Consider the following 15,501-nt stretch of genomic DNA (forward strand, 5'->3'; position numbering starts at 1 on the left):
AAAAATGCATTCCTGTATTTTTCAAGTTTCAGTAAAAAGCCTTAGTTTGGCAATGAGTTTGAGATCAGCTGACTTGAGGAGGTTTAGGGGAAAAACATGTAGTGTCACTGAACATAGCTAAAAAGGATTACAACTGATGGTAAAATACAGTTTTAGTACTATAAAAATAAAAAGGAAAAAATCTCTAACAAAGGTAGATTCTGCTTGTTAAATGGCAAAAACTGATAATTACATACTGATTAAAATTACATGACATCAATAGTGACACTAACATGAACTAGGTTTGACTCAGCAGTTGAATGTCCACTACACAGAAACACTCTGTACACATAACATTAGCTACGTTACAATAAGAAAAAGTAAAAACAACTAAAAATAAACCCCACTACAGCAACCCACCCTGATAAAAACAGAAAACAAACATACACATCAGTTGAGTTTGTCTTTTTTTTTTTTTTTACATTACTGTACAACAGAGAGAGATGGGGAACAGTGCAAGAACGGCACTGATGCATAATATGTCTATTGTTAAAAAAAAGTTTGCACGTCAAGGTCAAAATCCAGGTCTGTTCACTTTGCAGTACCTAGAGACAGAAACATGGTCTTCATGCCACGATCAAGGTCTGAGGACCACACATCCGAAAAATGAGAGGGCTTCAATCTTGTGCATTCACATTTCCGACAGCGATTAATCATACCGTAGCTACTGTGCACGTAGCCAGCTAAAGTGAACCAGTAAATAAAAGTGCTGTTAGTCTCACGACACCTAAACTGCTGCTCTAATCTGCTGCACTAACTGTCTAACAGAGGAAAAGCTAGAGTTTGTGACCTGCAGGTATGGTTGTGCTAAGACCAATGAACCTCTAACTACTCCCCTGAGTGTCCGATACCTCCTGTTAAGCAGCAGGGTTACTTTTCAAACAAACAAATATCAAAAACATAATTATTTATGATCCATTGCGGAAATCTAATTAAATGGTGTGAGAAAATGACATCTTATATTTTTGATAGAATCTGGAGCTTTATTTAAGCTTACTTTAAGACATCAATTACATCTTAAGTAAAATGTAATGTGTTTACAGTGCATATATTTACGATTTTACTAAAAAGCTCTAAGTTTTTTTTTTTTTTTTTTGCAATGAACATTGAATGACTTACTGCAAATGTAATGTCAGGTGACGTTGTTCACAAGCTGTTTCATTCACGTCTTTCTGCGAATGAAACATGATTACATGAGAGACAACAAATTTAGTAACTTGTACTAAATTCAACATCCCTTCTGATGTTTTTTGTGCTATAACTAGTAGTAAAGAAAAAGAGATGATCAGTTCGCTCGCGCTCCACGCTGCCTTTAAATTGAGGCAGCTTTAGCAATCTGACGACGTCAAAATGACATGTCCGAATTTCATAATTAAATTAAGCTAATTAAAAGCTGAGACTTTGTATTGTCAAAATTAATGCAACAAAGCATTTCTTTGCCTCATTCCGACTCAAAATGACAGAGCACGTCACATATTACATTTCTCCTCGCACAACACAGGAGAGAAATACCAAATAATCTATTTTGACTTGACTATATACAGAGATTCACTGTTTAATCAGAAGTCTCAATACCTGATGCATCAGCACATTAGCAGCTGCATTCCCAGACTCCCTGTTAAAAGGCGTCAGGCAACATCTCAGACAAATTCACAGTGTAACCAGGATTCTTCATCCATGTATGTGCCACTACAACCATGCATCATAAGTAATGGGGCCTTGTTGAAATGTCACTGGAATGATATGATATGCGGCATCTAGCCATACCAACATGACCAAAATTCTCCATACCAGTTTATCCCCTCTCTACAACACCAAAAGGAAACAGAATGCACCACATTACCATAAAATGCTATGGTTTCTATCATGAAAATTGGATTGTTTGGCCTTTTATTTGTCTAGCAAGTCTATTTAATATTATTTTACAATATTAGGCCAAAAAGCTGACTTCCCCAATGATTTCACTAACAAACCACAGTGATTTTTGACTGATGCTATGTTTACTTCTGGTCGTTCCACATGCTGTTACTTATTTTACCTTATTTTAATGTTCGATGAAATGACCGTTCAGCTCAGCACAGCCAGATGCCTTTAAATGACACATACACACCAGTTCAAGTCTCTTAACACACACAGACAACAAAAAATACACACTAACAAACATACCAACTAAATCAGAACACAGGTCTGTGCACGTTTTTGGTAACATGCCTCTTTTTCCATGTAGAGCAGGGTTAGTGTGCATAATACAGTACTGAATCTAATGAGGAATTAGCTGCTTCTGTTATCGCACACATACTCCCCTCGCTCAGGAGATGCCTCGGCTCGAGATGCCCGGAAGACTAGACAGATTTGGCATTTCATGTGGAAGTTCCTACATGGAAACCCCTCTCCTTCATGTCAAACACTCAACATCAGCAATAAATCATCTCAAGGTGTTGGAAAATGTTTTGCAAAAAAAGCAAATTGTGTGTAACCCTGAGATTGGGCTTGAGAAGTTAAATGCCTCGGTCCAGATACCTCAGTCAGTAAGAGCTTAAGACCAAATATCCTTTGTTTTGTATTTGTGCTCTCACTTAAAATGGAAATAAAGTTGATATTCTCTTGGCATATGCTTATTTATCAGTATCAGCCATCTTAGTGGAAATCTAGTCAATGGATAATATACATTACGGTGTTAAAAGGTAATTTAACATGCATTATATCATAAACTGGCATTACATTGATCATCAGCCACCCTGCTCTCAGACACCAACATTGGCCGTTAAAAACCCCATATTGGCTTGTGAATGAGATGGTTCCCAAACAAGAAAATGGGTACAAAACAGAAACTGAAAATAACACTCCATTTAACAGTGCCATTACAACATTGCCACAAAGAATATTTGGTCTTCAGCTATTAAACCTGACCAGCACTGCCGCCACTATACACACGAGCCAAGTCCCACTGTAGCTCCTGCTGCCGCTACAGTCACATTTCCAGACTACTCAACACAGAGTGAAAATATTGTACAATGCGCTATATACACACTGCGTGTATGTGAACACCTCCTGTATATGAACGTCTTTTTTCTTGTCTTTTAAAAAAAAAATCTGCAGTATTAAATTATGTGAACAAAAAGAAAAAGGTTTTGGATGACAACCAATTTCTCTAGAGGTTAGATTTCATAAAGCCCTTACAATATGTAAAGGTCTCCAGCGAGAGTGGCCTGTCCCGTCAGTGTGGGAATGGGAACCGTCCTGGGGGGAGGGTGGGGAGGGGCTCCTCTATGCACTTGGTGAGGGGTTTAATGTGGAGCCGTTGCTTCCTGGGATGGTCAAACCGATCTCATCTTCTTTCTCCTTGAGTTTCTCTTTACCCTCGTCCTTCAGGTCTTCGTTGAGAGGGCACACCTCCACTGACTCGGGGCCTGTAGCGGCGTATCGGCCCTTGCGGTGCTCCTGGAGAGCCGGGCCCCAGTCTGGGTCAGGCTTCACGGAGTTCTTCAAACGCTACAGAGGTAGGAGTCGATTTATCAACTGTTTTTTTATGTAGGATTTACATATTTCAAAATGAAAACTAGATAATTTTTCAGGAAAATAGTAGTTGTTACCATGATTAACTTTTTTCTTAAGGCATATTTACACCAAGAACAAAGTAAAAAGCAGACCAGATAGTCAATGGCATGAACAAAGAGGGAAATTTACTCCAATACTATAGGTGGCGCAATGCACTGGCTGCTCCAACATTTTCCAAAATAGTAAAGAAAATAAAGTCATGTCTGTGCAAAACATCCAGAATAAACTATGTTATAAAGTAATAATGAAGTCATTTTTTAGGCTGCAGTGCAGAAGCACGTTTTAAAGGAACAGATCACCCAAAAATGAAAATTCTGTCATTAATTACTCACCCTCATGTCGTTCCAAACCCGCAAGACCTTCGTTCATCTTCGGAACACAAATTAAGATATTTTTGATGAAATCTGAGAGCTTTCTGACCCTCTATAGACAGCAGTGCAACCACCACGTTCAAGGCCCAGAAAGGTAGCAAGGACATCGTTAAAATACAGGGGTGCAAACTTGTCACCTTTGGGTGAAATTCGCCATTTTCACCTTGACATAGGTCATTCACGTGAATCGTGTAGATCTATAAAAAAAAAAAAAATTTGAAGGGGGGGGGCGTATTCGTCGTCGTATCTGCAAGTCATCTGTGTCATGTCACCTGTAGCGTTTTTTCCCCCTGTTGGCAAAGGAATGGACCCGCCCTATTCTGCCTCTGATTGGCTTACTTTAATGTTCTTTCCCTCATCCAACCATGGTTTAGTTTGTCACCTTTTTCACTGCTGTCGAGTTTGCACCCCAGAAAATAGTGCTTGTGACATCAGCAGTTCAACCATAATTTTATGAAGATACGAGAATAATTTTTGTGTGCAAAGAAAACAAAAATAATGACTTTATTCTACAATTTTCTTTGCGCACAAGTATTCTCGTATTTTAACGATGCCCTTACTACCTTTCTGTGTCAGTTGCATTGCTGTCTATGCAGGGTCAGAAAGATCTTGGATTTCATCAACAATATCTTAATTTGTGTTCCGAAGATGAACGCAGGTCTTATGTGCTTGGAACGACAGAATTTTCATTTTTGGGTGAACTATCCCTTTAAGGTGCCGATGACAGCTCTTAAGGCGGAAACCTTACCTCTAAAAATGTGGATCCTTCAGACACAGCAATCTTGAACAGAGCATAGATAGGTATACAGATCACTGAAGACAAAGCCATGGCAAACCCAATGATCAATGACCATCTGGGGTATACATAGTCATTATAGGTAATAGGCTTGTACTGTATCACGGTGAAAATCAGAATAGACTGTGAAGAGACAGAGACAAAAAAGGATTAGATTGAGTGATATGGAGAAACCTGATTCATGGGGGGGGAAACTGAATCGGAAAAACATAAAACAGACTGTCACTCACAGTAATAATGAAAGGCGACACAAATCTCCAGCAGATCCTGAAGAAGACTGGAGGAGGGAAGCCTAGCATCATCTCCACATCTTTAAAATACTTCTTGTGGCCTAGGTGGGAACACAACATTGAAATGAACACCTCAGTGTACATCCAGCTACTGTGGCCTTTAAATAGAGCATGCAGAAAAAGTGACTTAGAGGACTCACCATAGACATACATTATACAGATGCACATAATGCAAGAGATGACGACCAGAGAGAAACTGGCAGCGTAGTTATCCATAAGCAGCAACCAGTATATTCCTGCCTAAATCACACACAGCATAACAGATCAAGGATAAATTAAGGATGTGTCTTTTTTTGTTTGCTCGAGTGTGTTTTTGTTACTCACCTGTGTGGTCAGCGGCACTCCCAGGAGGAATCCTATTATAGCAACTCCCAGTGTGACGTAGGTTTTATTTTTGATAATCCAGTCAGTTCCAATCTCATCTACTACAGCCGTCACCAGAGTCTCCAGTAGACAGAACTACAACATTGAACAAAGAAAATAAATTGTATATCACTTTTTTCATGAAATACTAGTTAAACAGGAAATTTACTAAAATAAATACTAGTGCTGGTAAAGCAAATAAGGTGAAATTTGTAGGTAAAATTGTAAAATAAATAAATACATAAATTACAAAAAAAAAAAAAAATTATATATATATATATATATATATATATATATATATATATATATATATATATATATATATATATATATATATATATATATATATATATATATATATATATATATATATATATATATATATATATATATATATATATATATATATATATATATATATATATATATATATATATATATATATATATATACACACACACACACACACATAAAAGGAGCAGGGGAAAAAGATCCGAAGAGATTAGTAATTGGAAATGTACTATAAACAGATGAAAAATGAAAATAAATAAGGGCATTTCTGTTTGCAGATATTATAAAGAAGTCATTGATGGTTGGATTGTGACTGCCTAACATCCAGTTGCTGGGAGATTTTCATACTTTAATCTTAAAATCCTTAAAAAGTATAAAATCAAATATAGACCAAATGTTGAAATTATCTAAATTAAAGTTTGAATAGAGTCCTATAACTGGTCCAGGCTGAATTACACTACTGTTCAAATGCTCGGTGTCAGTAAGACTTTTTTTTTTTTCATTTATTTACATTTATTTTATTATTTTAAATTGTAATAATATTTCACCATATTCCTAGTTTTACTTTATTTTGTTTAATAAATGCAGCTTTAGAGCATTAGAGAATCCTTAAAAAAAACTTTTTAAAAATCTAACCAATTCCACACTTTTGATCTGTAGTGTAATTGCAGAAAACTGCAGTAAAGAAAAGAAGGACAAATAAAAATACCTGAGTACCAAGGCCCAATAAAATGAGCATAAAGAAGAACAGCAGGGACCAGAGTGGTGATATGGGCAGCAATGTTAGGGCCTCTGGGTAGGCCACAAATGCCAGGCCTGGCCCATGATCGGCCACCTCTGACACATCCACCCCCAGATGATTAGCCATGAATCCCAGGATGGAGAAAATAACAAAGCCAGCGTACACACTGGTAGCACAGTTTGTTACACTGATGATGATACTGTCTCTGTTTGAAAACAAACAAATAAATGTTATAATTATTAGTAAGTTTGCAGTCATATCACAATTTGAACTGAAATTCGTTCATTCCTTCCTTGATTTCAAATAATACAAGTTAGAAATTCTATGCATTTATCAGTAGCAGCCACATGGGAGTGCTACAGAGTAATGCATGCAAGTCATCAAGCACTCACCATACTCAAACAATACTTAAAATCTAATGTTTTAAAATGACAGAGAAGCAGGGAAAAAAGGGATAAAATGTTTATTACCTAAAACAGTTATTGTGGAATTTGTTATATGATGCCATGGTGATAAGCCCACCCCAGGCGCAGCCCAGCGAATAGAAAATCTGAGAGGCAGCATCCCCCCATACCTGCAGAACACAAAATATATTATAAACATAATATCAGTGATCACTTGCAGCTACAGTATGTGCTGTTGTATACTGACCTTGGCATCTAGAATTTTCTCCCACTGAGGGGTCAAATAGTATTTGATACCACTGACGGCTCCTTCCAGAGTGATTCCTCTAATGAAGAGAATGGTCAGCACCACATAAGGGAAGGTTGCTGTGAAATACACCACCTGATGAAAGACATAAAATTAAAACTCAATTTAAAAAAAACATTCAAGTATGGTAAGCAGCGCTATTTTAGTGTTATATTATTTTGAATAAGCTTTTATTTTTACATTTTTTAGTTATTTTAATATCAGATTCTATTCAGTTTTCACTTTTTTTCTTTTCTTTTAGCTAGTTGTCAAAGTTTTTAATCTAATATTCACATTTTAATTTTGTCACAGGAATGGTTGTTCAACTCACCTTGCCTGATGACTTGACTCCTCGAATAAGGCAGAGGAACACAACTACCCATGACACAGCCAGACAGCCCAGGATAGGTAGACGCACCTCCCCGAAGTTCCCAATACCATCAGAGATATTCAGCACATAGTTCCTGAGAGGGAAAAGTCAGTAAAAGAAGGGTGTGAGAGACTGCAGAATGTAATACAAAGCATAAACAATTCACTCATCAAATTTATCATGCTAATCTAAGTATTAATATTTTGTCAGAGCTTGCTTTTAGGTTAAATGCTTTAGAGCACAGTCCCATCAAAAAGAACCTCATCCACACAATGAATGAGTTTACAGAAGGCAGGAATAAGAAGGTATTTCATACCAGAGGGACAACACAGTCCAGAGAGCACATACCATTTATAAAGATGTTAAATGGTCCACAAACATCTCATGGTCAAAGCCTTGTATTCTCTGACCACAGGCAGTAAAGTGAAGCATTCATTCCAAACCTCATACAATCACAATCACACTCTTGGATAAACAAAACATTCTGTGCCTTTCTTTCCCATTGTCTTATGTCATCCTACATAGTGTTCAAACATCATTCAACAAACACATCTGTCAAGTCCAATGCACAAAGATCCAAACATCAAGACTAAATGCACGACTTCTGCAAACGTATTAATTACCAGCTTTCAACTATCAATCTGTCATGAATTTTCCGAACTGATGAATAATGGATTGACCATATACTTATCTTGAGATTCAACTCTCTGGATCTTTTCTTGCTAGCATTTATATTTGTGTATTAACATATACAGAATTCAGTGACGCTTATTTTTTGTCCTGTTCATTTATTTAAAAATAGATTACAAATGTCTCTACGAGGAGAATGTTTTAATTTCTATATTAAAATAAATTTTTATATTTTTTAGAGGGCATAAAGTTAAAATGTCAGGCTGATACAATTGTCTTGTCTTTAAAAGAAACAAATTAATTACTATTTATTATACTACTTATTATGTCATAAGAAAATCATATATTAACAAAAAGTATTTGCCCATTTAAAGTTGCGTGGTCCAATCAACATGCAGAAAAACGAGTCTCTTAAAAATCTTTTAAAATATCCAAGTCTTTTTAGACAAGGCAAAGTTATTTTAGGTTTTGAAATGTCATGTAATATAACTTACAAAAAACTATAATTCATTTTATTTTATTTTATTAATGATTCATAATATTAAACAAATATATAAAAAAAAAAACTTTTTACCTTTAGACAATTTTTATATGTAAATAATTATAATTACTACAGTAAGATACATAGATTAATCAACCTACAAAAGGTGTGCACTTGCCTCCAGTACTCTTCACTAGGACTGGTCCTTTTGGTGCGGTTGACTATCTCAGTTACCCCTGACACGACAGCAGACATATTGGCGAAGGTGGCATTAGCTCGTGGGGTGCTCATCACGCCAGAGCAGTCAGGAGTGTTCCAGGGGTTGTTACAGTACGTCCAAGGCAGCAGGTTTGTCATGGACATGAAGAAGTAATAAAATGCAATGCAAATCACCACATTGTAGTAAATTCCAATGTAGGTAGAAACCACCATCATTCCATAGCCCACACCTTGAAGGAAAGAGAACAACCAAATTACAATATGTTAAAGGATATTTAGTTCGAGTACCCAGAAAGCAATACACTCACCTGAGAAACCTGTAATGTAACATGAAAAATAACCAACAACAGGAAACACAAAAACGTATATTAAGATTGCATGATATGGTAAATAAATCTAGATGCAAATATTGAAATATTGCTTTGCAAAACAATAAAGCATTTAAGCATATTCTGCATCTCCAAATTTCAACAGTATGTGCAAAACATAACAACCAGTAAGTGGTGTGTATTTTCATGAATTAAACATCTCTGGTGGCAGTAGAAATACTGAAACCCGCTAAATGAAACTAAACAAAATAAAACAAAACTAAACTAAACTAAAATGAATTGAGCGAGTGACTCAAATGATTGAAGGAAAAGCTGGCTATGGAAAAAAAAAAAGTTTCTCTTCTGTTTATCCTCATGCAAAATATTCACAAAAAGAAGAAATTATGACGCATTTAGCATTCACAAGGCACATTTTTAAACCAAACTCAGACCACCTCCTGAGTTTGTGAGGAGTGTTTAGATATTGCAAGCCACCCTGAGGTGAAGAAAACACTGTAAGAGTGAATGTTTAAAAATAATTACTAGTTTAAAATGTACACCGGTCATGCCATACATTAATGCAGAGTTCACACTGTACGATTTTAGCCCTGATTTTCACTCGCCGACAGGTTTCGCGAAATCGCCGACAAATGGCCAAAATCGGAGGCAAATCGGTGCTCGTTCACGCAAGTGACAATCACGCAGTGTGAATTATCAAAGAAGCGATATGAGAGAATCACCGATGCGTCACCAACGCCTGTGAAATATCTGGCATGCTAAATATCTGGAGCTGTCGGCGATTCAAAATCCTGCTGTGTGAAATGAGTTCTGACTGAACAATACATCGGCAATGACCTACAGCCAATGAGAGAGTAAGATACAGGGCAGTGGAAGGTTCGAGGAGGACTTTTTTTTTTAAATATCAGTAGCATTTTTTCATTAGAAATTAGACAAAATTATAAATTAAACATAAAAGGGGGCTAGGGTTTTTCCTGTAAATCATATTCTTCTATAAAGGACAAAAGAGTTATTTCATTTTTCTTTTTCATCACATTGAGGGCTTTTGAATCTATAAGAAACAAGCTCATTATAAAATGCACAAAACGTTGGTTTCATATTCAAGTACTTAGATTTCGGTATATACAATTTTCCCAGCAGAAGTATGTTGTTGACAAGTCATCTTTGTTAATTATTGTGTGTTCGGGGAGGTCTTATAGACCACAATATCAGCGTGATCTTGCGTTATTTCCTTATCACTTCTCGCTTGCGTTTGGTTGTGAAACGTAGTTTGCGAACCAGACAGAGTTGTCTGCGATTTTTCCTATTGTAAAGTCATGCAGTGTGTAGCCTCCTGTCGCCGAGCCATCGTGCAATGCGAAAACAACGATGATCTGATGATTTTGAATCATGCAGTGTGAACTTGGCATAAAGGGCAAACCAACCCACATAGATTAATCTGTGACTTTTCAGTTTTCATTGAAATTTTTTTGTTCTCACACCTCCTTTAACGGCCTCATGCTCACCTTTAAACATGGGGCTGACCTTCCAGACTCCCAGGCACCCGAGGGAGGTAAACTGCCCAAAGGAGAGCTCCAGGAAGAACAGAGGGATGCCACAAAACACCAGCATGATGAAGTATGGGAACATGAATGCACCTGTGATACACAAACGCCCACAGAGTTACATAACCATTTTATCCTGACACATTAGTCTTCTAGCTAAAGACAGACACGTAGGTGTTCTTATTTACATAAATAGTAGGAAACAAAAGTTGTTTAAAAATGACACATAGAATAGCCATGATCTATTTTCAATTATAGTGTTCCCTAATGCTTACGCACATAAGTGAGTAACACCTGATGTTACACGAAAGATCTAATTTGATTGGACTAGCTACATTTCAACTGCATAATGGAATGGAATGTGGATTCATTGCTTTAAGTGTTTAAAGACAAGGGCGGAGTATGGCCAGGAGCAATGGGGTTGATGTATCAGTGGCCTCTGAGTGCCAGGGGCCTCAAACTGAGGGGCCCAGAGTAGCCCGACATCAAGAAGCAAGGCACTTCATCCTGATGCAGATAGATGAACATTGCTTGAATAATAATGTGGATCTAATGAAATGCAATGAATGATCAAAGATGCATACAAATAGTAAAAAAAAAAAAGAAAAGCTGCTGGTGCCCTGTGCCCTTAGAGGACCATAATCCATCCTTGTTTAAAGAGCCTGGAGTTCAGTTACTTATCTGAATTCTGGGCTAATTCAGGGTATGGCTTCCGATTAGAGGCAGCTAAAGGAATATGAGATCATGGGGCAGAGGTTTCTGGGCCAGGTCATTGGGGACCTGCTGCTAAAGATCCTTGCTTACTCTAGCCTGGTCTATTTTAAGTGAGACTTGTTATGAGACTTGATGCCAAATGACTACCCTTTTAAAGGAGCAAAGAATTTGGAAAGGACCCAGTGGTATGACTTACAAAAACAAAACCCTAAATACCATCAATTTTACTTTCGATTACATTCATAGACTTCCAGCCTTGCATGAAAAACAATGAACTTATTCTATTTTAGGAATCTAGCAAGAAATTATAAAATGCTAAACCGTGCAGGAAAGGCACAGAAAGAAAGACAAGAAAGATAATGGTAAAAGAAGAATAATTTCAAAAATGGTCACCTCCTCCATTCCTGTAGCAGAGGTAAGGAAACCTCCAGACGTTTCCCAGCCCCACTGCGTAGCCAACACTGGTGAGGACAAACTCAATCTGGTTGCCCCAGTTTCCCCTTCTGGAGTTTTCATCTTTCTTTACTGGCTCTCCTGGAACTGCTCCATTCTGAAACAGACATACATCCAAATTAAAGGAAAATGAAGTCATAAGTAAACAAATTTAGTTTATAATAAGCACTCACAAAACAGAATCTGAAAATAAAATGAGTTAAGTAACAGGATAGTTGATGCATATGCTCATGAACTGTGTTCAATCAACATCAAGATTCCAGCTTAATATTTATGAATTTATGTGAAAGTATATTTTAGCTGCTGTGACTGATTGTGGTTTTCTTTTTTAAAATCATCTTTTGAACCTCCCTAAGTTTGCTTAAAATGTTCCTGAAAATAGCATTTTAGCATTATATGCATTAATAGCATTTTGCATTATACACTGCTCTTCTCCCTCTACACCAACGACTGCACATCTAAAGACCCCTCTGTCAAGCTCCTGAAGTTTGCAGATGACACCACACTGATCAGCCTCATCCAGGATGGTGACGAGTCTGCTTACAGACAGGAGGTTAAGGAGCTGGCTGTCTTTTGCAGTCTTAACTTGGAACTCAACACACTCAAAACAGTGGAGATGATCGTGGACTTCAGGAGAAACCCTCCTGCTCTCCCCCCACTCATCATCATGAACAGCACTGTGACTGCAGTGGAGTCATTCAGATTCTTGGGCAGCACCATCTCTCAGGACCTGAAGTGGGACATTCACATTGACTCTATTGTGAAAAAGGGCCGGCAGATGTTATATTTCCTTCGCCAGCTGAGGAAGTTCAACCTGCCACAGGAGCTGCTGAAACAGTTCCACTCTGCCATCATTGAATCCATCCTCTGCACTTCAACAACTGTCTGGTTCAGCTCAGCTACCAAATCTGACCTCAGAAGACACACTCCCTCTTTGAACTGTTGCTGTCTGGGCGACCCTACAGAGCTCTGAGCACCAGAACGACCAGACATAGGAACAGTTTCTTCCCTCAGGCAATCCATCTCATGAACATTTTAACAATAAACACGAAACACAACACTATCATACTTTTTATTTTTTATTCAACACACATACATCAAATTTGCACCTAACATACCTGTATACTGAATTGTCTATTTTGCATATTGTCCACTTTGTATATTTGTACATAATTTTTTTTTTTATTATCTGTGTCCTGTCCTGTTGCTGTCATTCTGTCGCACTGTGGAGCTACTGTCACTAAAACAAATTACTCGTATGTGCAAACATACCTGGCAATAAAGCTAATTCTGATTCTGGTTCTGATTTGGTCATCAAAGTCATTCAAAAATGCATACATAAATTCTTATAAAACGGTTTCAGGTTAAATTTAGCATGACAAGTCAACTGCATTGCCAAAACAAAAATGAAACAATAACGTTAATGCCATGGTGAAGTGATACTGCACATGCCTCCAACGGAGCTCCCATGGTGATGCAAGTTTGAGTTTGGGTTGTCAATTCATAACTGGTCCCACCACTTCCTATAGCTCTCTACCAATAAATGTTTGTTACAAGAAGACAACTACAAGAAAGCAAGAATTTAGACATGTCAAAGTTTGTGTGAATTTTGTGAAAACTCCTAAATTGCATACAAGCACTGTTGAGGGCTCAGAGAGCGTGCTGGACCGCACTTGATGTAAACTGAAATCACCGTCATGTGCACAAGACAAACATTTGGTCTTGTCAGCCTGATTTAAAGTTTACTCTCGCCATCTGTTCTCATCAGATGCTCTTCATGTTGAATTCTAAGGCAAGCTCACAATCTGATCTAAGCACATGCTCTGTCCGCACAGTGAGCACGCTGCGGGAGATAAACATTCAGCGCCTATGCTTGCGATCTTCCCTGCAGCTCTAGGATGAAACCAGGCTGCACTTGATGATTCTAGTGAGCAATTTTGCTTTACAAATGCTTAGTTGACAACTAACTATGTTTAGATGTAATTGTAAACTCCTAGTGTTTCATCATTTTCATCAAGTGTAATTGTCACTTAATGGGAGTTAATAATTGCATGTGTAATATTTAAAAATAATTAGAAACTATTTAGATGAGGTACCACCGCTGTGATATGCTGAGTGCCTAAATATACAAAGATTATGAGCTGGCTGTATAACTGTGTTGTAATATTTTTAATGGCAGCAAGAGTGTCAGCTGTAATGGTACTCCTGCGTGTTTTTATTTAAGGTATTTAAGGTTTGCTTCAGGTTACACAAAACACTAAACACGCACACAAACACACCTTGACTCAATGCAGCATCTGAGTCCCTGGGTCATTACTTCCCGCAGGATCACACAGAGACACGTGCATCAGCAAAATGAACAATAATCCAAAATTTGCCTTTCAGCCCAAATTAAATATTCATTTTGTTAAGCATTAAACAATGCAACATTTCGTGAATAAGAACACAAAATCCCTAGTCAGAATACACAACTATCACTTATTCTAGAACCTGAAAATGGTCTAACTGTACAAGTCCACTGAAGCAGGGTGAGTGAAGCTGAGGAGGCATTTTCAATTAATTATCTACAGGAGCTGAGTAACAGACTTATGCAGGGCATTGTGGGACTGACAGCAAAGCAGAACAAGAGGCGAGAGTGTCATAACAATGAGAAACACTCAACTTGATGCAAATTGGTGGTGTGGAAACCAAACACTGAGGTTAAGGCAGTGACATCTGTCATAAACAATTGAAAGTATCCTGTAATTTCTGATGGATTGCTGCAAATTAATGCAATAATAATTGCAAATGAATCAGGTTTTTGACCATGTAATGTAAGCAAATACTGCCACACTATTGTATATTTAAAGAGAGTATTGAAGGGATTTCTTCTGCATCAGTGAGCACATAGGTTAAGTCTGCTTTTAGACCTGAGACTGGGTGAAGTTCAGCAGCTGGGCACCTGTGATGAGAAAAAGGAGGAAATTCAGAGTAGACTAAAACAGGTGAGATCCTTGAGGTCAGAACACCTGGAAGATGATCTGACTTTTAAAGATGTAAAATGCCAAGTTCTTTCATGAAACTCTAGATGGCGCAGGCTGATGGGTTCTTAACTGATGATATTCACAGCGTTAAATAACTTGGCACAAGCTGATTGGTTCATGTTGCATACGCAAGCCAATGAGCTTACTGCTTTACATTGAAATGGCTGGTTAGCATCCACTAAAGCATTTTGCAGTGTGCTTTCAGAGTTCCTCTAAAATCCTCCCCCTTCCCCAGCTCCACCTGTATAGGTCTGCTATGGGTTATTTTATATGCTATTTGTGCAGCAGCAGTATGTCTTAAATACTCACAGCACTGCATTGCCGTATGCATTGGCAGTAGCAAGTTCCTGTACTTGCTTGCAGCCGCAGCAATAATCTACAACTACAGCAATAACCAACACCAGCAGCAATTCAGCAACAGCTTAAGCCTGGAATACACTACGCGTTTTTTGCCCCGATTTCCCCCCGATTTTACAGTCTGAACAAGTTGATGCTAGTTGAGGAAAGTCAGAGCTAGTCTGTAGATTACAACTGACAGATTCCACAGAAAATCGCATAGTGTATGATGGTCTGCCTTTAGGAGATCTGTTCCGTCAATAGC

The 15,501-nt window shown here is 37.7% G+C and overlaps 1 protein-coding gene across 5 annotated transcripts in view; it reads right to left on the reverse strand.

Moving 5' to 3' along the window:
* Positions 1-1,135: 1,135 nt before the first annotated feature.
* The window catches only part of LOC306881175 (sodium- and chloride-dependent glycine transporter 1-like), a 62,831-nt gene continuing 48,465 nt past the window's right edge, over positions 1,136-15,501 (reverse strand). For all 5 annotated transcript variants that reach the window (XM_079435109.1, XM_079435110.1, XM_079435111.1 and 2 more), the window contains 12 exons: positions 11,818-11,974; positions 10,672-10,803; positions 8,800-9,070; positions 7,472-7,604; positions 7,102-7,236; positions 6,921-7,024; positions 6,418-6,655; positions 5,379-5,513; positions 5,195-5,294; positions 4,995-5,095; positions 4,717-4,887; positions 1,136-3,531 (listed from right to left, as the gene is read on the reverse strand). In XM_079435109.1, the coding sequence (XP_079291235.1) occupies positions 3,307-3,531; positions 4,717-4,887; positions 4,995-5,095; positions 5,195-5,294; positions 5,379-5,513; positions 6,418-6,655; positions 6,921-7,024; positions 7,102-7,236; positions 7,472-7,604; positions 8,800-9,070; positions 10,672-10,803; positions 11,818-11,974 (1,902 nt within the window). In that variant the 3' untranslated portion in view covers positions 1,136-3,306. The remainder of the gene's footprint in view (positions 3,532-4,716; positions 4,888-4,994; positions 5,096-5,194; positions 5,295-5,378; positions 5,514-6,417; positions 6,656-6,920; positions 7,025-7,101; positions 7,237-7,471; positions 7,605-8,799; positions 9,071-10,671; positions 10,804-11,817; positions 11,975-15,501) is intronic.

The sequence above is a fragment of the Barbus barbus genome (assembly GCF_936440315.1).
Source record: "Barbus barbus genome assembly, chromosome: 15".
In the NCBI taxonomy this organism is placed as follows: domain Eukaryota; kingdom Metazoa; phylum Chordata; class Actinopteri; order Cypriniformes; family Cyprinidae; genus Barbus; species Barbus barbus.